The sequence below is a fragment of the Pezoporus flaviventris genome, unplaced genomic scaffold, assembly GCF_033815535.1.
Source record: "Pezoporus flaviventris isolate CSIRO_AGI_PZ_B2104156 unplaced genomic scaffold, CSIRO_AGI_Pfla_v1 ptg000078l, whole genome shotgun sequence".
Classification (NCBI taxonomy): Eukaryota; Metazoa; Chordata; class Aves; order Psittaciformes; family Psittacidae; genus Pezoporus; species Pezoporus flaviventris.
In genome coordinates this window covers 4,671,734-4,695,186 of record NW_026892626.1, presented here as the reverse complement: position 1 = coordinate 4,695,186, position 23,453 = coordinate 4,671,734, and the positions used below count along the sequence as shown (strand labels likewise).

General features: G+C 38.5%; 1 protein-coding gene across 4 annotated transcripts in view; it reads right to left on the bottom strand.

The window, feature by feature from the left end:
• GRIN2A (glutamate ionotropic receptor NMDA type subunit 2A) overlaps window positions 1–23,453 on the bottom strand; it is a 180,337-nt gene that overhangs the window by 19,278 nt on the left and 137,606 nt on the right. For all 4 annotated transcript variants that reach the window (XM_061473328.1, XM_061473329.1, XM_061473326.1 and 1 more), the window contains 2 exons: window positions 17,931–18,091; window positions 1,132–1,319 (listed from right to left, as the gene is read on the bottom strand). In XM_061473328.1, the coding sequence (XP_061329312.1) occupies window positions 1,132–1,319; window positions 17,931–18,091 (349 nt within the window). The remainder of the gene's footprint in view (window positions 1–1,131; window positions 1,320–17,930; window positions 18,092–23,453) is intronic.

Sequence of the window (23,453 nt, the reverse complement as noted above, 5' to 3'; positions counted from 1 at the left end):
GTGACACTAAGTGCATGTTTATTTTTCAGTAAAACCCTCCTTTCACTGACAGAGAGCTGTCAAAAAGTTAACACATGCATCTGTGTAAAAAAACCCTAACAGATCATGTAAAATACCCCATATTCCAATCTGAAGAAGGATTTTAGTTAGTCATAAACAGACATCTTTTAACCAGCATATTATTTGCATGCACATGTTAAAGGCTTGAAGTTTCATTGTGGCAAAGAAACATTTCTATATTTAAAATGTACTTCAAGTCATTAATCCTGTCTACAAATACACCAAAGGTGCTCAGGGCAGAAGTGCCAAGAGGACCTACAATTCTTCTATTTTAGTGTTAGACTGAAAAATAGCTGTTTGAAATCCAGTTAAACCAGTCACTCTATTTCAATTCCGTAAACATTCTTTCATCAGAAGTTTAAATTAATCCATCCTAGATTTGGCATCACTCACACCAGCTGAACTGAGCTAAACACTCAGCAAAACTGTCACAGAATCATTTTGGCTGGGAAAACCCCTTGAAATCACTGAGTCCACCTGTTAACCTAGCACTGCCAAGCCCACCACTAAACCATGTCCCTAAGTACCACATCCACACATCTGTTAAATACCTTCAGGGATGGCAATTCAGTCACTTCCCCGGGCAGCCTGCTCCAATGTTCGACAACCCTTTCGGTGAAGAAACTTTTCCCTAATACCCAATCTAAACTTCCCCTGGTGCAACTTAAGGCCATTTCCTCTCATCCTATCACTTCTTACTTCTGAAAAGAGACTGACCCCCAACCTTGCTACATTGAAAAATAACCAAGTAAAAACTCAGGAACTGCTCAAAGGCAAAATTAAGAGAGAAAACAAGTAAATTTGGAGAAGCTCTAACACTGAGGCCAGTGTTACTTTGTGATGCATATGTAAACACTTCCTGAAAATAGATGCAAATGCCCTTGGTGATGAGGTGAGTTAGAGTGAAAGAGAATTCCTGTCTCTGCATCAAAAAAAATTTTACTCATTTGTTTTGCATTTGTTTAGTTTTTCTAAAGACTGTAAGAGGAGTAGAAGTCTCAGAGCTACTGAAACTGGATTTACTGTGCATACATAGAGAAAGAAAAGAAAGGACAAAAGATTGGTCCCTACCATCTCCAACAAACTGAAGGAGGGCTAGATCAATTTGTCTCTTCCAAGGTGATCCTTTCTGAAGTGCAATTCCATAGCCTGTAGTGGCAAAGATGTATCCACTCCCTATTGTGACAAGTTTGCAGCCTTCATCTCTTCCAGCCTTGTAGTTCAGCACTGCTGCATCATAGATGAAAGCATCCAACTTCCTGAAATAAAAGAAAGCATTTTACAAACCAAATCATTAGGTAAAGCTGTTGTCAGGCTTTTGTCCTTGATGTTAGCACCCTGTTAAATATCATATGGATTCTTTGATATCATTAATTACATATCCTGCTCTGCTGTATCTAAAATTAACAAAAGGCATCTATTTTAGTGAGAGAAAAGTAGGACACATAGTTTTGCATTTCTATTTTAGGGGATGCTGTTAAAAATACTGAGAAACAAAGCTACAGAATGTCTTGCCCTGTTATCTTTGCATCTTCGCTCTCAAAATGGGTAAGTACCTTGAGATGCAAAATTATTTCCAAAATCAACAGATATGAAAATGGAGACTTTAGAATTGAAACAATAACCAATTAGCTATTTAAAATAGTGAATGAGAATGAAAATGTGACTTCACCAGTTTGCCACAGACACTTACTTTATGTCTCTTTTCCAAAAATAGACAATGAAAGTGCAGGTTAAGCACTTGCTAATAGAGAGGAAGGTATTGGGGCACATCTGCTATCTAATCTTGCTTAAAAAATTATAGGAAGTATTTCTTTATGATTTGCAGTTGCAAACATATCATTTATGTACCTACAGAACACGAGGAATAAAGGAACATGTGGAAAAGTTCAACCCTTTCAGGTCATCTGTCTATAAATGTAAGAATGGGATAATCCCAGTCTCTCAGGTATGTAGAGAACACAATGAATAGAGGAAAACAAAGTCAGTAAGGAAAGGAAAAGAGGTGGGTTGTGTCCTTTTAAGAAGCACTGTAAAGTGAGATTTAGAAGAGATAGATGCATGGATATTTCACAAATGAAGCCACTAATGTGCATGTACAAGAAGAGGAGGCTATTTGCAAGGATAATCACTTGTCAGCTGTAGACCTTGATCAAAATATTATTCTACCTACAAAAATGCATTTGCAATCTTTGAAAGGAAAAAAAGATAAAACTTAAGTTTATTTTGCATTGCTGCCCTCTTCTGCATCCAAAACCTTTAAGATTTCTACCTCTTGCACAAGACTAGCAGAATACAGAGGCAATAGGAAAGCAGTATCATCTCAGCCGAAACCCCACCTAAATCATGCACTAAAACAAAGTTATCACATCCCCCAGTAACACACTGCTTTTTCAACATCTTTTCCCATCCCATAGGAGTCAGATGAATGGGAAGGATACAGCTACACAATCGGCTTCACAGGTTGTTCCCCTGCCACTCTGACTGGCCCTGCAGCTCCCCGGCACTGCCGTACCTTTGAGGAGCCACAAAGCATGACTGGGGAGCACCACTAAAGTTTGGATAAAAGAGTGGATAAAAACTACAGAGGCTGGCAAAGTACTGCTCGTAGCAATTGGGACCTCTCCTCATGGAAAGGGAATTAGAAAAATGAATTAATTGTGGCACAAACAACTACAACATCAACTTCAATTATATCAGTATGTACCAGTTGAGAATTCTGTTGCTATTGAAGTTTTGGAAACCACTAGCTTCAATTGGTTTAAATTGATAAAGCTTTTCATTTTTATCTAGAAGACAGAGCAAGACCTAGTCAGACCAGAGTTTGGCTACTGACAGGAAAAAAAATACTTTCACTCTTAACATCATTGCATGTTTGTTCTGAAACCATCAGTCATACAGAACCCAGCTTTTGCAGTAATCTACATGGGATAAAAAAATATGTGGCACTGAAACACACCCCTATCCATCTCATGTTAAACCAAGAGCAATACCAGGAGAGAGTGAGGTTGTTGGATTTTGTGTACTGTCATGAAAAAGTGAAGAGTGAAGGTCAAGTGACTATTTACCGTACTTTATTTCTTCCCTTCTAGGATACTTACCCCAAGGGTCACCATTGAAATCATCAAATTGGAATTTAGTGAAGTAGTTAATTTAGAGAAAGTACAGGTGGCTCATACAGCCATTAAAAGAAATAGCTGAGCCACCATTTCCTTTGTTTTTTCACTCTTCCCTGAAACTATTCCCTCAGCTTAAAACTCAGCAGAGCTCCATCAGTGCTAAAAGTCTGACTCCCTCCTTCTTTTAAGTGGTAATTTAACACAGAGAAAACAATTGCTAAACATCTGGTAGGTGATGTGTTGCTTATTCAATACAGAAATAAGATATGGATGGCTAGCTAGCACTGAGGCAACTAAACCGGAAATAGCCAAGAGGATGTTGGGTACTGCCCAAACTGCAGTCTTCAGCACAAGACCAGACAGTTTTCTAAATGACATGCTTTGATTCAGCACTTGGGAGGCAATCTTTGGTTTGTGTAGAAAGAAAGAGCAATCCACATCCTATGGGTAAGCCCACAAGAAAGTAAAAGAAAACTGTTTGTCATACCCTCAAGATATGTGTAACAGTTCTGCTCTACAGCAGACAATTGCCATAATCAATACAATACAATCTCATGCTTTTAGACCTCTACAGTTATCTGTGAGAAAGGTAGGATACTACCCATCTCAGTGGATGCCTTGGTTCAGGCAAGGGACTGGAATTTAATGTAGGCAGAGACACTGCTGCAACCAGCTGACCGAAGTTAAAATACACTCTAGAATCTGTCATCTGTTTATTATGGGATTCATAGTTTTGCAATGTCAGCATATAAAACACATGCTGGTAAACAGAAAAAAAATATGAAGAGACTCAGCTATTCTTCTATCAAAAACAGACTTAAGTCAGAAATACAGAGGGAAAAGATAACTTTGCTAAAGACTCCAGGGCAAAAAGCTTATGCTACCCCAGAACTCATGCTCTTCATGTGCAGCTTGCCTCCTTAGTTACTAAGCAGAGTAGTAAATTCTTGGGACAGAAAGACAAGGCACAATCAGTTTCACTCCCTCACTGTGGACCCACCTCCCCAGCTTCCCAGAGTCTCTCATCAGCTGCAATGGGTACCTACAAGGAAAGCAGGTTCTGAAGATAAAGAAGGCTTTATTTTTGATGGTTTTCTCTATGCTACTTCTATAAGGTCACAATAAATCTCATTACCAAATTGATTTAAAACATGACGCATTTTCTTGACAGATGCCGAGTGCTGAAAGGTTCTGCTATCAGTTGCTGCCCAATGTATGAATTGTAAATAAAAAAGTGGATTGGCCTCAAAAAGTCTTTCTGTCTACAAACTCATGTTCAGAATATATATTTCCAACATAAATCTTATAACCTCTCAATGTTATAATTACTCTCTGTAATCATCATGTGCTGATCACAGAAGTACTATTCCTTGCAAAGCCAAGCTTCAGAACATGATGTACCCTGCAGCGTGGGCAGGGAGTCACAAGCCATGACTGAAGCTCTTGGATGTTAGGGGACCCAACTCTTCCATCAGTAGGAGGTGAATTCCTGACATTCTAAGTTTTTAAGAACTTTCAGATAACTTTAAACATTCATTAATAAGACTTTCCAAAAACTGAGACGACAAAATCTGGGCAAATCTGAAATTTGACCCTTTCCATGTTTGCAAAGCTGGCAGTAAGCAAAAGGTCTGGAAGCAGACAATGCAGGCATTTGCACAGGGCAGCAGGCTGCTGGGGCTACAGAGGAATTCCCTTCCTTCTGTGTCTATCTGGGAAAAGATACATCTGCTGTTTTGCTTCGCACTGACAGAAGAACCAGGCTGTGCATACGGCAGTGACTGCGGGACACAGTAGCCCATCTCTGTCTTGTGATTCTCAAGGCAGGTCTGGCAAGCCTGGATGTGTGCTCCACTCACCCCTTCCTTCTTTCTCTCTTTTTTCTGGTAAGCCCCAGCATCTTTGTCCTTGTGGCAGTAAATTCATCTGTGCTAGACAACTAAGAAGCTCTGCATTGGTTTGAGCACTGACCTCTCTGCTATTTAAGCTATAGAAGTGGAACGGCTTACAGGCACCAAGTACAGCACCCCACGTCAAGAAAGGCTCAAAGACTCTTGCAAACCATAGTCATGTAAAATGGAATCAATCAATTTGTCATTTCAGTGCAGCCACTTCAGGGGGCAAAAAGCTTTGCCACATTGTGTAGGTTTATATATACTGCTAAGAATTATTAGAAGGATGAAAGAAAACTACAGAAACTGGAATGCAGCAAGAAACAAGATTTGTAACTGCCATGAAGTAGCCAAATGCATCAGGCATCTGTAATGAATGCAGAGGAACAGAACTATAGTGTTATGAGTCATCTGAGCAACTGGCAGGTTTGTAAACTTCCTTGAAATTACTGCAATAATACTGGGTAGGAGGGAAAATAAACATTTTGGAATATCTATATGAGAGTACAAAGGCAAATGTCTTTCATTACCTAGCAAGCACAAAAAGGAAAGGGGTTAGGGAGAATTTTAGCTCACACAAAATAGGACAACATCAGGTGTTACAAAATTATGAATTGTAATAGTTCTAAAAATAACCAAAAGTGCATTACTGAATGTAATAACTTGAAGTGGGAGATCTATGAAAAAAAGATGTGGACAGTGTCATACCTAAACATTTATGAGAAACCAAGAAGTGTAAGAGCTGAGAAATCAGAATAGCTACTGCAAAAAAACATTATCTAAAGTGTTGCTGTACACATGCAAAAATGTAAAAACCTTTGTAAAGAAAATTAAAGTCAGAGGAAAAGGTATAGAAAAGTAATTTCAGAAAAGCTGAAATACTTCCCTATAGTTTCCCCTGTCTTTTTATTGGCTCGTACTTATCATCAAATTCCTATGATAAAATAGGAAAGCAGGGTTAGGAAAATGGTCCTTTATTAGTCATTGTTTCTTCCTCCACAGCAGAAGTATAGCTCACTTAGAAAGTATTACTTTGCTTTCTTAACCAACTACATGACCCTCCACCAAGTTTGTTTTCTTGATGGAACAACAGGGAAAATGGCAGTCTGCTCAGTAGTCTGGAGAAAAAAACAGTAATGCAGCACACCAGAAATTCATCTCTTTCAGTTACTTTGTGTCCTGCTATGACATATGCGATAGAATTCAGAAAATGAGAGGGATGCTTTAATGCAGTCCTCTTTATTCACGTTCTTCTACTTTCCTGTCAAGCACTGCAATCTATGGAACAAATAATGCTGTGTTTTGACTGAGGATCAGAGAAACTGGAGCATGACTGAAGTCACTTTCTAGTTTTCAACTACCGCAGTAAATCCAAACATAGAATAGCTACAACAGAAGTAATTTCTTGCTGAAGTGGGTAAAATGTAGGGCAGTGCTCATCTCTCAGATCCAGGACATTAACATCAGAATCAATTTCTCTCACTCTTACTTCTTTCTGTTTTCTAACACCCCCAAGGGGCTCTTTTCATGGCCAGACAAAAGCTGTCTATTACTACTAACATGGATTTGACTTACGCAAACCCAGAATCCACGTATACATGAATTGTAGCATCACAGCAGTTTGTTTGCACTTCATTTTACTGTAAACAGCTGTATCACAATGATTTTTCAGCATTATCTTTAATGAAAAACTTTGAACCCAAATAGGTACCTTCTGGGTCTTATTCTGAAAAATTAAAACTGAATTACATATGTAAGAATAATTATTCATTATAAACTATATACATTTTATTCTGAGAAAGACAGTTAATGAAATCTGATCTATTTTTCAAATTTGCCTAGGTGACTTAAAAACCTAAGAGATGCTCTTCCTCAAAGTTGTTGTAAATAAAAGCAAAAGAGACTATGAAGACTATGACACACCAAGTGTCATACCTGTTGTGTCTTTTGAAAGCACAGTATCTGAAATGACTGTCTTTTAACAAACACCAGGCTGCAAGTTAATCCTCAAACAATACTTTAAACATCACCTTCGCCCTCCCACTTTACCCTCATCCCCTCCATCCAAAACACTTTTACCTATTAAAGCTTTATACCCTAAGCATAATTTTGGAAAGTCACAGCTCATTTTCAAAGCATTCTGCAAAAACCCACTACTTTTCAGCTTTTTTGCTTTTAAAAATAAATTGCCTAGTCTGCAGAATAGATGCCTTATATGACCCTTAAAATAGCATTTATAGCCTAATATTAGGCAAAAAAAGTGACATCCACTTAAGGGTGGATTAAACCTAAACATATGTTTTAAGATCATCAATACCATTGTTGGGAAGGCAGCAAGTGCAAAGCTACTGGCTTTAAAATGTGATGGATTTACACTACGGATTTATGGATGTATTAAAAATGTAATAATTTACCTTTTATCCCTTCTTTTGCACAGAAGGAATAAAAAAAAGTGTGTCAAGAGTGCACAATGTGAGGCACAATATTATTTGTGCATCTCAAACTCTATCCAGGAGATCTAATGCCAAAAGGTCACTATGGGATGCTGCAGCAATCAAAGGGAAAGAAGGCTGCTCTGAAGAGAAGACTTCACTGGAAGTGCTCTAAAGTGACACTTTGCTATTGCTGCAGCAAGAGTAGCAGGTATTTAACCTTCAGCATGAAGGACTGAAGACTTCATTTACTTGGGTTTGAGTAAAATGCATTTCCAGTTATCTGATGGCACTTGATCTCCAGCAGTGACTTTATCTTTTAGCACATGTTCAAATAGCTCCACACAGACCTTACATTCAAACACACTGGGTGGATTTCTTGACATCTTGACATTGCAAATTCATTAGGGGAAAAATTTAACAACCACCCCCCTGCAACAACACAGGGTGGCATAGTTGAACTCATTTAAATGATGAACTCATTAGCAGGGAATGCGCTTTCACCTTTTCTCCCAGCTCAAATTGTCCTCTCTTCAATCTTCACACAGAAAATGTAGACACAGAATGTGAAAGAGCAAGCCCTGACAGACATTCACACCATTGTTAGAGATTGTGGAGGCTTCACCTCACCTGTCAGGGCAATCTCAGGCTGACAGAAGAGCTGCTGTGCACCTTCCTGCATCATTTGGTTGTGGTTACCTGAGCCGGTATGCTCACCCTCCTCACCTCCCTGAGCTTTCATCCACCACCCCTCTGTTCACCCACCTTCCCAGTCCCTGTAACCTTTCTCTTAGCAACAAACTAATGGAAAATTTAGTGTGCCTTTTATGATTAATTCATACAACAGAATGGCATTCTACTTCAGGTCTCAGAAGCAAAGCAATGAAGCACATGCAAAGCTTCAGTTTATCAAAACACAACATTTGAAAAGTCAAGTAGGGGGAAGGTCTTTTTAGAGTAAAGGTTTTATCCCAGTTACAATAGCATAATGAAGGATAAATTCAGCTTCACCAAGTTCATCAAGCACCCGACCTCATCCCCAAATCAAATGAATACTAAGACTTAGAATATCTTCTTCTCAAAAGAAGAGAGGTTAAGTAGGATATAGCTCCTTTCACTTATTCATTTTATTTCCAGGTACTCTGGCATATTTAAAGACATAGGATACATAACTGCATTACTTACAAAAATGCTAATACAGACACAGCAGATAACCATTTGTTGATTTTGGGTTGGTTTTTTGGGGGGTTGGGGTTTTTTTCCCCCCCAAAAAAATATAAGAACACTCAGGTACTGAGTAAAGGAACTAGAAATAAATTACTTTAAACCATTTTTTTTTCCTGATGCAAGTTGCTCTAGATCAGCTGAACATGAAAGGGGCTTTTTTTTTTTATTTCCTAAAAATGCAGCACATTTATCTTATTTCCATTAAGAATGTCAAGAATGTGAGAATAACTGCACTTCCTGAAAGCATGGCAGGCGACAGGGAAACAGGGACCAGCCATCAGAAAAAAAAAAAAGGATGCCGGAAAATCCTGCCACCAATGGAAACGCCACAGGAAGTCTTTCTCTGTGCTGCCAGCTTGGTGGCACTTCATAGTCCAACCGCTGCACTCTGTTCGCTGTAGCAGTAACTCTAAGCAGGAGAAGCAAGAAAGCCACGCTGATTCAGGCACACATTTCTTTTAAGATACTAGACTTCAGAATTGATACTTTAGTGAACAGATCCTCTAAAAAATGCACCTAGATAGAACAGCAAATGTAAATGTTTTCATATCTCTGCAGTCTTTTGGCACAAATAGCAGTTGCCCAGTTGCAAAGTAGCTTTCCAATTCTTAGCTTGGGTGACTAGAGTTGTAACACCAACTGAAAATCATTCCCCTCAGAGTGCAATATCAAAATGAATATTAGAATGATCACCGAAATGAATATTAGATTGAAGTCCAAAAGAAAGCTTCATAATTTAAATTGAAATTAAGTTACCCCAGCCATCTGCTGTCAAACTAAATTAAGCTATTGATTGCAGAAGTTGCCTGAACCCAGTCAACCAGGAGAGAATGTACTGAATGGGCCAAACTGTTTAGCAGAGATTTTGGGTTTTTTTTACAGAATGTCAGGAAGAAAATTGCTACTCACAGTGTTAACTCCTGCAGATGGTTTTTAGGAAAGTGTATTTGTATGATAATTTAGTACTTATTGTCAAAATGTACATGGATAAATAGACATTCTGCAGCACCAGGCAGCTCTCCTAGGTAGTTTTGGATCTTTGTTCAGTGGTGCTTGACTTACAAGTTTCCCCAGAGGTACACATGGTTAGGAGCACCTACGCATGAGCAGTAGATCCTCACTGGCTTACAGCTGGGCCCAGATGATCTCTGACACTAGCAAACAATAAATGCTTAAGGAGGAATAAAATAAACAAGGCATGTACGGATGGTATTATCCCTGAATACATGTTCTTGGCTTCAGATGAATGGGTATTTCATGAGCTGTATTAAGCCCCATCATGTTTAACAGCTCCCAAATTATTCACATTTCACCAATTCCTTCTGTTTCTTTCTGAGCTTGCTTGTTTTGGCATTCACAACAGCTCCAGAAAGTAACTATGTCAATTCAATGCCACAACTGCAATATTCTATCCATCACTACCAAACTTTACAAAGGTCTGATGCCAAAGAGGGAAAAGACAGAGAAAGACACTAAGACAGGGAGGAGAGTGCAAAGATTGACTGATACTCCCTTTTACTTAAACAAGCAAACAACCTTAAGTGGTCTAAAGCTGTGATTATTTCAACCTACCAGCATTAAAGAGGACTACAGAACAACAACTTCTGAAAGTATTTAACATCTCTATTTCCACTCCAGCTACAAAGCAGAAAATATGGAGGCATAAAATCTGAGATTCCATATATGATTTACAGCCAAAGTTGCCTGAACTCATCAGTGCTTCAGATGTGCCTAGCTCAGGTTCAGATTTCATGTGTCTGAGAAAAACAAAGTTCAGTTCAGCTTCTTTCTGAGGAGTTTCCAGGGTTGTTTCTCTCAGCTCTACTGAATTGTCTTTCAGAGCAGCTGCAGAAACAGATGCTCTGAAGCATCAGCCTCCAAACATGTCCAAACATTCTATCCAGAAAAATGGCCTAGGGGATGGTTATGTATGGAAGCAGAACAATCCAGGAGCTAGTTAAGTCAGTCCTTTAAGTTATTTTATACTACTGACCATTATTTATAAGTAAGATTGAAAGTGAATTATCTGAAATATTAATTTCTTATTTTATGTCACACATTCATGTTTTGGATTTATCACCCCTTAAAGGAATGATCACCTGGCATAACAATTTGCCCTTTCAAGGTTAAAAATATTTTAAAATAATATCCTATATATAGCGTGAAAATATGAAGTAATTTTCCTAAATATTTCTCATTAAAGAAACAACATTTAGCAATACAAGTTGGGTTCGTTATTCAGTAGTGAAAAATGAAAAAAAGGGGCCAATTCCTATCTGAGTTTTGAGTTTTGTTGCAGTTACAACAGATGTAGACTGAGGAAAGCAGTTTTCCAATCACATGTGATCACAAGTTTCCGATTCAGTAGTTTAAAGTGGTGAATTTTGAGTATCCCAGAAGATCTCTAAGGCTTCCATACTTTGAAAGAGGAGACCATCATTCTCTCTTCATTAGGATCAGTGCATACATTAACCACGGGATGCTGTTCCAATGACATCTTAAAAAAGTGAGTGGAGCAAGGCTCTCCCATCTAAAACCTGGTTATTTCAGTTGCTGCATTTGATTTTTTAATCCTGTTTTTGAAGCCTGCAAAAAACACAAATCCCAGGCAGGTTCAGAATAGAGAGATTAGATGAGCAGGCCATGAGGAAGCATGAGAAAACATCATGCTTTGGAATGATAGCTGGGTATTTAAGGATTTGATACATTCTTTTAAAATTGGGTTGCACAAAGGAGTGCTCATGCTAAAGCTGTGTACAGCGCAGTTTCTCTCTTTACCTATCATACCAGGCATTCAGGAGGGTTGCAAACAGTAAGTTACTACAGTCTACAGATGTCTCCTGCTGCCCACCAACCTTTTACTTGCTCCCTCAGACACAATTCAGAGTCAACCATTTCTGGCAATTCCTTAAAAAATCTGGTAAAAGAATTGCTGTATGTACTGCAATGTCAAATGTCTAAGAAAAGAGTGAATATTCTCAATTACAGATACTGTAACGTGTTGTCAATCAGAAACAGCCAAAAACTGTTGAGCCACTAGATGAAAAGTTTAAATATTTATGTCTGCTGACCATTTCTTTCAGTTGGGGTTGCAAGCTGTTATCATCTGCCCACAAGAATGATGAAGAATTTGCACTTTTTCTGAAAAATTAAAATATATTATTTTTCTCTCAAAGAGGTAATTTCTCTTAGAGCTTCCCCTTCTCTTTTTAGGTGAAAAGGTATGAACCACAGAAAGAATAGAAACTGGGAAGATTGTCCTTTGATGACTATTTTGATCATATTTTTTCTGTAAAAAAGAAATTTTAAATACTGCAAAAACTTGACACTGCTTTTGCATCCAAGTGGAGATGTCAGCTGGCTGCCTAGAAGACAAGTTGGGTTTGTTTTCACTTTGGGCACACTACCACTTTAATTGACAGCCCTAATTAACAGAAGGACCTGCTGGGCACAAGTGATCTGTGTTCCAGCAGAGAGAAATGGAGATGTCTACCTCCTGGTTATGCCTGTGCCCCACTGCAGAAGATGCTAGCACAGCCTCTGACCAGTTCATATCTGTTCAGCAGATAACAGACTGTTCAAAGCTGTGACTTGGATACAATTTATAAGCACTGCAAACACAACAAAAATCCAATTCAGGCCAACAGACTGAGAAACTGAGGGGTAAAAGGGGATCAGAGCCTCCTAGGGATATCTCTTCTACTTTCTGTTCTTAGTACCACTGGAATCTAAAAAAAAAATAATAATCATAGTGCTGTTTTCACAGGGGATAGTGTGCTTGTGGGGAGGAAACAGCTCCTCATGCCATTCACACTGTTCTTTTAGATCTTTTCAGGTGTTTCTTCTAGCATTATTATTTGTCATTATAAGATGCTGAGGAACAGAACACTCTCCTGTTCTTATTAAAGTGACTAGCAGCTCAGGACAGGCCTGCAGGCCGATTGCATCTTCCCAGGGGACAGCTTGGATGTGATACTTCGCTTCATCAGGCATGTGAGGCTCTGGCAGCACACGGTGAGGTCACCACAACATTCCTTCCAAGCGGCTTTGCATTTTTGCCACTATAGCACAGATGACTAGGGAATAAGGTATTAAACTTGATGGGTATAAACCACCCAGCACAGCAATCTTTAATAGAAAGGCAGATGGAGCCTTGAGTAAACTTTAGCAGCAAATCCCTGAATATATAGGCACGGCTGTGGCTGTAAATAAAACCTGAAACCTCCTCATGGCAGCAAGGGGATCTGCAGCTGTACAAGGGGCGGCTTGCCCATAGAGCACAAGGGATCCATCATTACTCAGGTTTCCTAGAAAGGAAGTGACAGGCAATTGACAAGTGAAAGTCTCCCGTTTTCTCTATCGTAAGAAAAGCCTCTCCCAGTTACATTTTCTAATTTCAGCCATTAGCAGTTAAATCCCAGACAATACTTCAGGGTACATAAACTGGGGCAAAAGTGGGAACATGAAATGTATTTCAGGTTTACTGCCACTGCATTTTCTCACTGTGACAGTTTTACAGCAGAACACTCATACACAGAGGAACACTATAGGCAAGCTCAACAGCTACGAGCTGACACATCTCACACCCAGGAATTAAAACAGGTAACGGTGTTTTGCTTGCAGAAAAATAGCATTCTTTATCTAGAACCCCTTCTGGAAAAATAGAACAAGGCAAAGAGAAGCAAACAAACCCAAAAAGGCACTGTAAAAATTAACTACTTCCTATCCAAAGACTTTAACTCTCTTAACAAGAAGCAAAATCAACAGATCTGTGTCTCTGGAATAGAGGGTTCTAGAAACGTAGATTAGTTAAACACAGCATAGACAGAAATGCTCTCAATGGATTTTTAGAGCTTTATTTGGCCAACAACTAAAGAACAGAGAGGAGCCATTACAGCTCTAACACAGCTGGACTTAAACCACCAAGAATGCAATAGCCACTGTCTTAAAGACTTGTCTGAATAATACTCAGGAAAATAACTGCCATTTCTGTTCTCATTAAGGAAAAGGAACAAAATGCCTGGAGAACTCCTGAGCTGCTCAGTCCTGCCTAAAGAGCAATCTGAAGCTCCTCAGGTAGCACAGCACATAGGGTTCAGCTGATCCCTTACATGCCTGAAATTTAGGGAAAAACAGTACATTGTTTGACAAGCTTGTAAGATTGTACTTACTTAGAGTACTAAATTGCATTGAAGAAGTGACAATATTTTGCCATTTTGAAAATTATGAAGTAGCACTTCAATAACAACCCTAATTTTGCTCTAACAGGCCTGTTGCAAACTGACATCTTTAACCAATAAATTCAAAGTTCTCCTGTTGTTCAGGAGCTCTCTCAGCAGCTCTCTTGAGAACTGTATGTATGAATCTCAGAAATAAGAAATAAGATGCTATTGATATGATGTAGATATTACTGAGACTTTAAGATACCTATTTTTTAATATTTTCAGAAACAAAGATCGATTTCTTATCAAAGGGAGAAAGCCAATATAGCTGATAAATCTGCCTTCACCACTGACAGCAACAAGCTTTCATGAGTAAGCTGCAATGAACCTCACCATGGGGATTCACCTGAAGCAGTAGGTATAATGTCAATGTCAGTCTAAAGCAAAAATCTCTTTTCCATTTTCATTTGCAGCATTACCCAGTTCATTCCTTTCTAGAATGACCTCACCCACTTTTGATGCTAATCAAACAAGACAGGTCCAATACTACTGCTCAGGTAGGGAAGTTATTTGTTCTAATTAAAAAAAAGCCAACAACAAAAGAAAACAAACCCAAAAGCAGATGCTTTCCTTCTAAGTTGATTTTTGAAACACTATTAGCTTCACCTCTCAAAAATAGGAGGAGGCTGGGTATCTTGTTCAAGGCAACGAGATCTGTGTGCACTCATCTCTACATGTACAGCACAAAACCTATCTAACCCCTACACCAGACCAGGAAATAAAGGCAGGAACATAATTTATTTTATACACATTACTATCTGTATTTCTGCCCTTGAGGTTTTTCCTGGGCATGTTCACAACTGGACTGAAGCAGCTGATTTTTTGCTTCTTGTGAGAAGCAAGATAAAAACCCAGTTTGTTTTTTTTTTTATCTTGTTTTCAGAATGAAAAAAAGGACACATGCATGTCTTAAGAACAATAAAGCTCTTAGAAAAATCTGTGCATCTGAAGCTTTATGTTTGTCTCTTTCCCACTTTCTCCTTCCAGTTCAACATGACGGTCTCAAAGTTCAAGATATTCCAAATACATGTCAAGAGCCTAACATTAATTAAAGCTGACTGAAAGATGTAAGAATTTGAGATACAGCACAACCAGACTGAACAGTGACAAGAGACTACCTGATAGTTTGATTCTATTTAGATCAGATGCCACGTGTGCAGCATTATTCAGTGATTAAGCATTGCCTGATTGCTGGCATTTTTTTGTTCCATCTTAAAATTAGAATCAAACACTATATATAAGGAATTAAAATGGACTAAATTTTATGTCTTCCATTAATCACAAGTAGTTTTCAAAGTGGGACTAGAAATGCATGCAGGTTATACAAACATTCTTTAGGAATAAGACAGGTACTATTTATTTTGACTCACAGCAGCAGCTATCAACCAGACAATCTTTACAAGTCCTGCCCAGGTCTATAGTCTATGACTCTATAATTACTAGGTTGTTCATCTTCCAAAAGCTGTGCTGAAGCAGCAAGCTTTACCACATTAAGAAAAATGACTTGTATGCTACCGATGATGCAGATGAAAAAAAAAAAAAAATAAAAATAAAAATGTACAGGAATAGCTTTGACCAGACATAAAGATGAAAACAGCCAAAATAGCTCTAAGCAAGTAAGCAGAACACATGCCTACTGTAGAGAAAACCAGAAATTATATATTTGCTCAGAAGCAGAAACAGTTTGAGGAAGGAGAGATAGATAAGTCATCCTCAAAATGCTCCATGGGGCAACGTATTAAAAGTCATGGGATCAAGCAAAATAGGAAAGCTGAAAGCTTGATCAAGTCTGGGTAAGTATGAAAGGGCAAACTTTACATAGAAGAGAGTGACAATCCTGTCAAATTATTCCTGAAAAAGGAAGAAGATACAGTACAAGCATAAAAAAATTGAGGAAAGAGTTATGTATACTGTGTAACAGAACAGTAAATTTAGCAGAAAAAGTGAAGAATTCTGGTTTTGGAGGATATAAGACTGAAAGCAGCTGATGGCATGCTGTTTAATCCTTCTGTAGGTGCCAGAAGACAAAATGCTATGGAGCGCAGCTGTATGTAGCAGTTACTTATATTGATCTGGAAAGCACCGCACATGGCAACTTATTTGCACCATCTGCTACAGAAATGTCAGTCAAGGGAAGCAAGGTAGACACCCAGGGTGTCCACTCTGAGAAATCACTTAGAGGAGGAAAGGAGCTCCAGCACGGAAAAAAGAAAACCTATAAAAAATGAATAGGCCATGCTGTCAAAAGTACTGAAGCTTTTGAGGAAGAGCAGCAGCTGGCACAAGAGCAGCCAGCCTGAGGTTTAGTGAATGTCCTGAACTCCCCCACATTCAGGTAGCACACCCTCCACGCTCACCTTTTTCATGCTTAAGTATCTGACAGGTGGCACAATTTTAAAGCTAACAGCAATATTTCAGGACTTCCAGTAGCACAAATGGTTGGTAAAAAAAACAAGGAATATACATTGTCTCAATAAATCCATCCAACTGAACAAGCCCTAAAAATGGTTGAAATTAAGGACAGCTTCTTAAAAAAAATCGCAGCAGGAATGGTAGCATTCAGCTGACTATCTATAATGCATAATTTAGCTGTCACCCAGGAAACGTGACTTGCACAGCCTTGGTCAGAACAAGAGCTCTGCCTCCAGTTTGGAAGACCTGGATGTGATTCATCTCACGTTATGTTACGTGTCTATATCAGGGTGGGACAAACCTTGCTTGAGAACTGCTAGTTGAGGATGCTTTGAGCAGTGATGACAGTCCAGACAATGTGGATTCATCAGAGCAAGAAACAATAGGAAGTATTACTTTTCAAAGAAGAGAACCTGCACTCTAAGGAAAGATTCAGGGACTCAAATGTGTTAAAATCCCCTACATGCTTGGCAGAAGGGAAGAGAAAATTAAAAGGACAAGCAATTCCCCCAAAAGGACCAAAACTAACGGCTTAATTTGGTATAGGAAGAACTATGTCCTGTGTTCACCATAAATAATAGCAAGTGAGGTGTGCCTTGAAACAGCCACCAGAGTAGATGGACTGAAATCCACTGTGGGTAACTTGGCATTCTCACTTTGAAATAAAACAAACCCAAACAATCTATATTGATAAATTATGATTGTTGTAATGCAGTATTATTAACAAAAATACACATGCTCTTATCAACCCTGCATGTTGAGGAAAGATTACCAGAGCTAACACATTCCTGTCACAGAGATGAATACCAACACAAGTAGAGTTACTCATACCTTATGAGGATTAAGAATGAGAATTCAGTCTCTGTCTAACTAGGCAGAATGGGCTACTTAGAGAAAAGGATGGATGGCACTCAAGTCTAAATCTCAGATCTTAAGGAAGAAAGACTATAATATTTGCCAGAATATTTGCCAGAAGCAGGCATTAGCCTGCATTTGAGACTATCTCATCTCAACAGCTTTTACAAAGATCAAAGTCAATATTTCAGATGTCACAGTAAATATACAGGGTCATGCTAATTAGAGGAGAGAAGAAAATGTAAGAGTGGACCTAAAAGCACACCAAATGGATGGGAGATTGAAAAGAAGTAACAAGTAATTGCACACAGGCCAGACAAACAAGCTTTGTCAGAAATTCACCCTGAGAAAACACATTCCTATGAGAGAGAGAGTTCTGCAAAAATGAGGAACTGTACAAAACATCACAGTCTGTGTTGAGCCCCCACACGAGTCAAGGCCTATCTGTATCATCTCTCTTCAAATCTGAGAATTCTGGCCTTTGAATCTATCTGACCTAGGACATTGAAGCTTCCATGCAATTTTAAATTAGTCATACAAATCAAAGGCAATCATTGTCCTTACTGGTAGCTATACAGTGCATGCACAGAGCCATGTACTACACAGCATGTCTGACATCAGTCTGTTCAGTATCGCTATAAGTACAGATCAATATTCCTCAGTTTCTGCAAAGTCAATAGTATTCTTTAAAATCCATGGAAAAAAGCTCACCCAGTTTTCAAGCTGACCAAGGCATCTTCCACTCCTTTTTGATTATACTTCGTCATGTAAAGGTGCATATCGGGGTAGTTGTTTCTGATATTCCTCTCTGTGCTTCCATTTGGGACTGTTCCAAATCGGAAAGGAGGTGAATAATCATGTGGCCTTTGAAACTAGAGAGAAAAGAGAAAAGCAAAGGTCTTCAGGCATTCAAAATGTGAAGAAAGGCAACTTCAGGTTGAAAAAAAAATCAACAAAAAAAACCAGACTGTCCACCTCAAATTTCATCTACACAAATGCTGTGGGCTAATTCAGCTCTATTATACCAGAAACTGTGTCTTCACACCAACTGAACTTACAGAAACATTTACATCCAAAGTAAAACTAAGCTTAATTTTGCCACTTTAATGCGAACTTCTCCCATGCATTGTAATATGGCAGGAGAGCAGAAACTGAAGCAGAGACATGTTGCAAGATGTTCCTTATCTGTCACCATCTCCCTAGAGAACACAAACTACAAGCAGAAACACTGGTAAACAGCAATCAAAAGAAAACAGGATTTTGTTCATAGTCATTTCACACTATCTCAGTTGTGGACCTGGGCATCCCATACAAAGAAGACAAAAGGATCATTTGCACTACTTGAGCCTGAGGCACTGCTCCTGGGGGGGGTTCAGGGGATCCCAGGAAGCTTGTATGCAGGGAGTGACAAGGTTAAGAGCTACCTTTCCTTCCACTGCTGATTCAAGTGAATGAAAGTTCTGCATCTTCCCCAGGGGCTCAGCAGCTACATCATTTGACATGAAAAGGGCTTCCGGAGCTCTCACACCTATAAGCCTAGTCTCTATTTATTCCTACAGTTTAAAACTACAAACCATTTGCTTGTGGACATACAGTTTTATCCTACAATTTTAGCCTCTATCTCACTATTACATCAGCACAAACAAGCCAAGGAATGTCTGCAAAGGTATCACAGTAGCTCAGGGCACACTCAGCTTTCAGATTTGGAATTCATTCAGATTATCTCACATAAGCCTTTGCCAACAGACCTAAAAATTTTATATGCATCTTTTCAATATCTCCCTTTAAATACCAAGTGATACTTTAGGATTAAACTGAAATGTGTCTTTAAGAAAGAATTTAAAAAGGCCACTCAAATTAGAGGAACTATTTGCTAATAAGGAAATTCAGTTGAGCATTGATAAAAGCAGTCACCCATGAATTCCATGGTAAAGTACATTCTGGCTTTACTGCTGAAGTTAGAAGAGAAATCTAAATACCCTGTGCTGCAAGAGACAGCTAATATTTATACGACTGCTGCTTCCTTTGGGCTACATATGTAAAACTTCTCTTTTTAATGTTTGGTCCCAGGGCATCAAGAATTCCCAGGATCCAGTGCCAATCTGCAAAGAGACTACAAATAGGCTTACACAAAAAATGGGAGTATTTTCAATTCCATCAAACCTTGACTGTGAAATTATTGCTGCAACAATATTTTCATGTTACAGAACTACAATTAAATGCTGCATTTTAATTAGGCATATTTTGACAAAGCATAAAGGAATGAACTCTATTTTTCTGTTTGTTTAGCTAACAGATGTCTTACTTTCTTCATTTCCCCCTTTCACAGCTTTACTGTTTAAATTACTACTTTGCCTCTACTTTACACATACTGATTGACCTATGCACTAAAATTACACTGTATGCTAGTCATGGTTCTTAGTCTATATTTGCTATCTCCTTTTTTGAGTTTATTATGCAGCACTGAAACAAACCCTGCTCTTAAATATATGTCCAGATGCAGCTTGCTATTAACTTTATTTAAATCTATAGATAATGAATCCCCAATGTAGTGAGATGGCTTCCACAGTCTCCTAGTATTTTTATCAAATTTAGCAGTCAACAGAACTGGAAAAAATCAACTAAAGAAAGAACACTGATTTCCAGACCTGTAAAAACTGCTGCTGCTCATCCAGCTGACATTTTTTTGGAAATGGAGCTGTGGTGTGCGTTCTGCAAGCTCAATTCCTTGGCAGGGGAATTGGGAGAACAGGGAGATTAGGGTGCATTACCCTAGTAACTTAGAAACAGACTTTGGTTCTCAATAGTCTCACTTTTCAAGAACATCCAGATGAGTTTAAGATGTTGGGAGGCATTTCCTCCCATAGGAAAAGTTGAAGGGATTGAGGTATCTGTCACAAATTATACATTCATGGAAAACAAAAAGTTCTGCAGAAAAGCAGAGATTAATGAAAGGACCAGTTCATTCAATGATCACAGGGAGAACAAGTAGATAAATAATTCCAAACACCATCCACAGACTGGAACTTCTTGGCACAAGACCCCCAAGCAATGAATTTGAAGTCATGGGAAAGAGTTTGTTTGAAACAATTGTCTGCTACTACTGCCTGCTCACAGACTACTTGTAAAGAAGGCAAAAAGGGGTTAAAATCATTTTACTTACACTGCACTTGTGTCTAAGGTGTCTAAAGTTCTCATCAATAACTCTAAACTTATATTCTATGAACTGACACATCCTGGAGAAGCACACAGGCTCTGTGACTGCAGTGAAGAGCTATGCGGCAGGCATAGAACAAGAAAGAAAAAAGGATCAACTCTCTACATGGTTTCATTTTCCCTGAAGCTCCATGATGGAAAATAAGAGGCATCATGTCTGCTAGGAAGCAAAATTGCTTCCTAGACATTTTCTGAAATGCTAAGTTTAAAAAAAAAACATTAAAAAAATCCTTAAACTGCATGCACTCCCACCTGCTTGAACCGTAATTCTGGAGAGATCTACTGTTATTAGACTGACCAGTTAGTTCTTGTTTTCCCCATGCTCTGCCAGCTGCTAGAATTGTGGCACATGCAAACAAAACTCCAAAATAATTAACAACTCCAGTTAACAAAACCCAATATAACTGACAATCATCTCATTAAGTCAGTAAAGTATTTACTGTTTCACAACAGTTTCACATTTCACAAATGTTAAATACTGACTTAATCCAAAGATTTGCATTCTTGCCTGAAAAGGCTGGTATTCAGAGCAGTTATTTTTTGTTGTTCTGAGGAAAACACTACTAAAATAGCAGAAAATAGTAAATATTCTCCCTCTGATAACATAGATTTTAACAGGAATTGTGGCTGGTTTGGAGTGATGGAAAAGTGCCCATATTTGAGCTCTCTCCTTTCTTCTTTTACCAGACAATGCTGACAATCTGATTTCTGATCTTTGAAAAATATATCTATTAGTAATTCCAAGACTATTATTATAATCATCAGGTACTGAAATGCAGTTGATATCTGTGCCTGACAACCCTCAGAAAGCGCTGTAAAGATCTAATATTGAATTAGCAAGATGTATTTGGATAAGTTGGGATATGGGATCCATGCGGCCTTTCAACCTCAGCCTGCCTGTCCTGCTACATATCTCTTAGTAACTCTAGACCTTGTGATATCTTGTTGCACAAAGATATAAAGCCAAGGTTACAGGAACACTGTAATCTTGCAAAAATAAGGAACTTGCAAGTGGCATCATTAAGGCTTCCTGTTAAGGCTGAAGAGAATCCCCTAGATCACTGTATATATGGGGCATTTCTTAAAACATGAAATCACAGCAGATAAATACTTTGCAAGACAATTCTGTCCACTGCTACCTATGTTCCTTTAGCAATCTTATCACTCTTTCATCACATGAAAAGGGCTTAAATAGTCTCAAAACTTACAAGTGCTACATATACCAGCTTTGCTGGGTACTTTTGGACCCATTTTCTGTACCTTTCTATGAACACAATGCTTTTAAAAAGTCTTTTGCATACACAAGAATGTCAAAATATAATTTTCTTCTCATTTTCTGAATTGAGTTTATGAACACCTACCCCTAGTAACTCCAGTACATGCTGTGCCATGTATTTCTGATGCCACATAGATAACATGGCTTTCAGAAATCTATTAGCAACATTAGGAAGGTTGAGGAAACTATCGAGCTGTCTTAAAGCAATGAGGGGTAAACTGCACATTATCATGTGTTCAGCAAACCTGGTGGACCAGTGAGAAGATGTTGAATGCTGAAGGACAGAGATGACTGCACAGAGATAGAAGGGATTTTCCTGGCTTCTCTTCTCTACAGTCTGCCACACAGAGCTGGACTGAGAATCTCCAGTATCTCTAATTGGGAATACTTTAATGCAATGATAATACAGCACTGACAAAAGAGCTTGACTCTTCAGTTGTGCAATAAGAAAAGGGGGAGAGGGAAAAAAAGGAAACTGATTTACCAGCCCAGACTTTTTTAAAAAATGTATTAAACTTCTACATGTTACTATTTTAAATTAATTTCACCCATACTTCCGTCCCTTCTCACTGGCCTCTGCCTCCTGCTGCTTTGCATGCAGCAAGGGTCAGAGTTCCCTGCTGAACAACAGTAAAAGTGGTTGCAAATTCCTGAACTATTCTCTTACCAGTAACATCGCAGCAACAAGGCAAAGAGGGGAGAAAAATAATTTACCATGAATTGGGTTACATTCCCATAAATTATCCTTTAAGCATTTGAATTTCTACTAACTGAGAAACCTCAGGACTGTGGAGAGGCAAAACCTGTGCACAACAAAAATAATGTTTTGAATGTCTCATTGCTTTTTTGGGCTTCTGGCTTGTTCAGTTTAATCAGAAAAGGTATGGCAACCCTGATTCATCTCAATGCTTCAGGCCAAAGAACCATAAAATAAAACCAAAGGTGGCAGATCAAATAAATGATGAGCAGACCACACGAAAACAGATGGTATTTTCTGATTCAAGTATTTTTCTAGTTTTATTTTGCTTATATTTGTGGAAATAAAATCCTACTGAGCAGAGAGAATAAACAAATAACAAAAATACGGAAGTTATTAGCCAAAAGCTACAGATCAAATACTGGCATCTTCCCAGCCCATAGGTGGGAATAGCAAACAGCCAGCAATGAAAGGGAGGTAAGGGTGCCCTGGCAGACCCAGATGCTAGAGCTGTGCCAGGTGCAAGCCAAATCCCACCAAACCCAAGACTTCCCAGGAAAACTTTCTCACAAATAGGAGACAGACATTTCTCAAATCCCTTTTTTTAATCATCAAGAGAAAAGCCCCTTTTATCTGTTACTTACTAAGAATATTGTCTTAAAATAAAGGTATATTTAACAATCTTGGTACTCTTTCAAAAGCTTTATAACAAAAACTTAATAAAAACAAAATACTATCATTTTTTGTTTCTTTTTATCTGTCTTTCCTCTAGCCATGCTTGCAATTCATGCTTTGATACTTCAGGCAATCAATCAAAAGCTGATCATAAAAAGCAGTTAAAATAAAAACCAGACTAAAGGCTATCTGAGCTGTTGCCTTCTTTAGAATAACAATTTCCTTTTTTTGCTGTCCTTTGAGAGAAATCCCTTGTGGAATTCTCCCCTGTGCTATACTGTATTTAAACATTACTTCTAAAGTCAATATTTAGCTTCAATTTAAAACAGCTGGGCACAAACTTGAAAACAGCATGCCCTCCATGTATTTG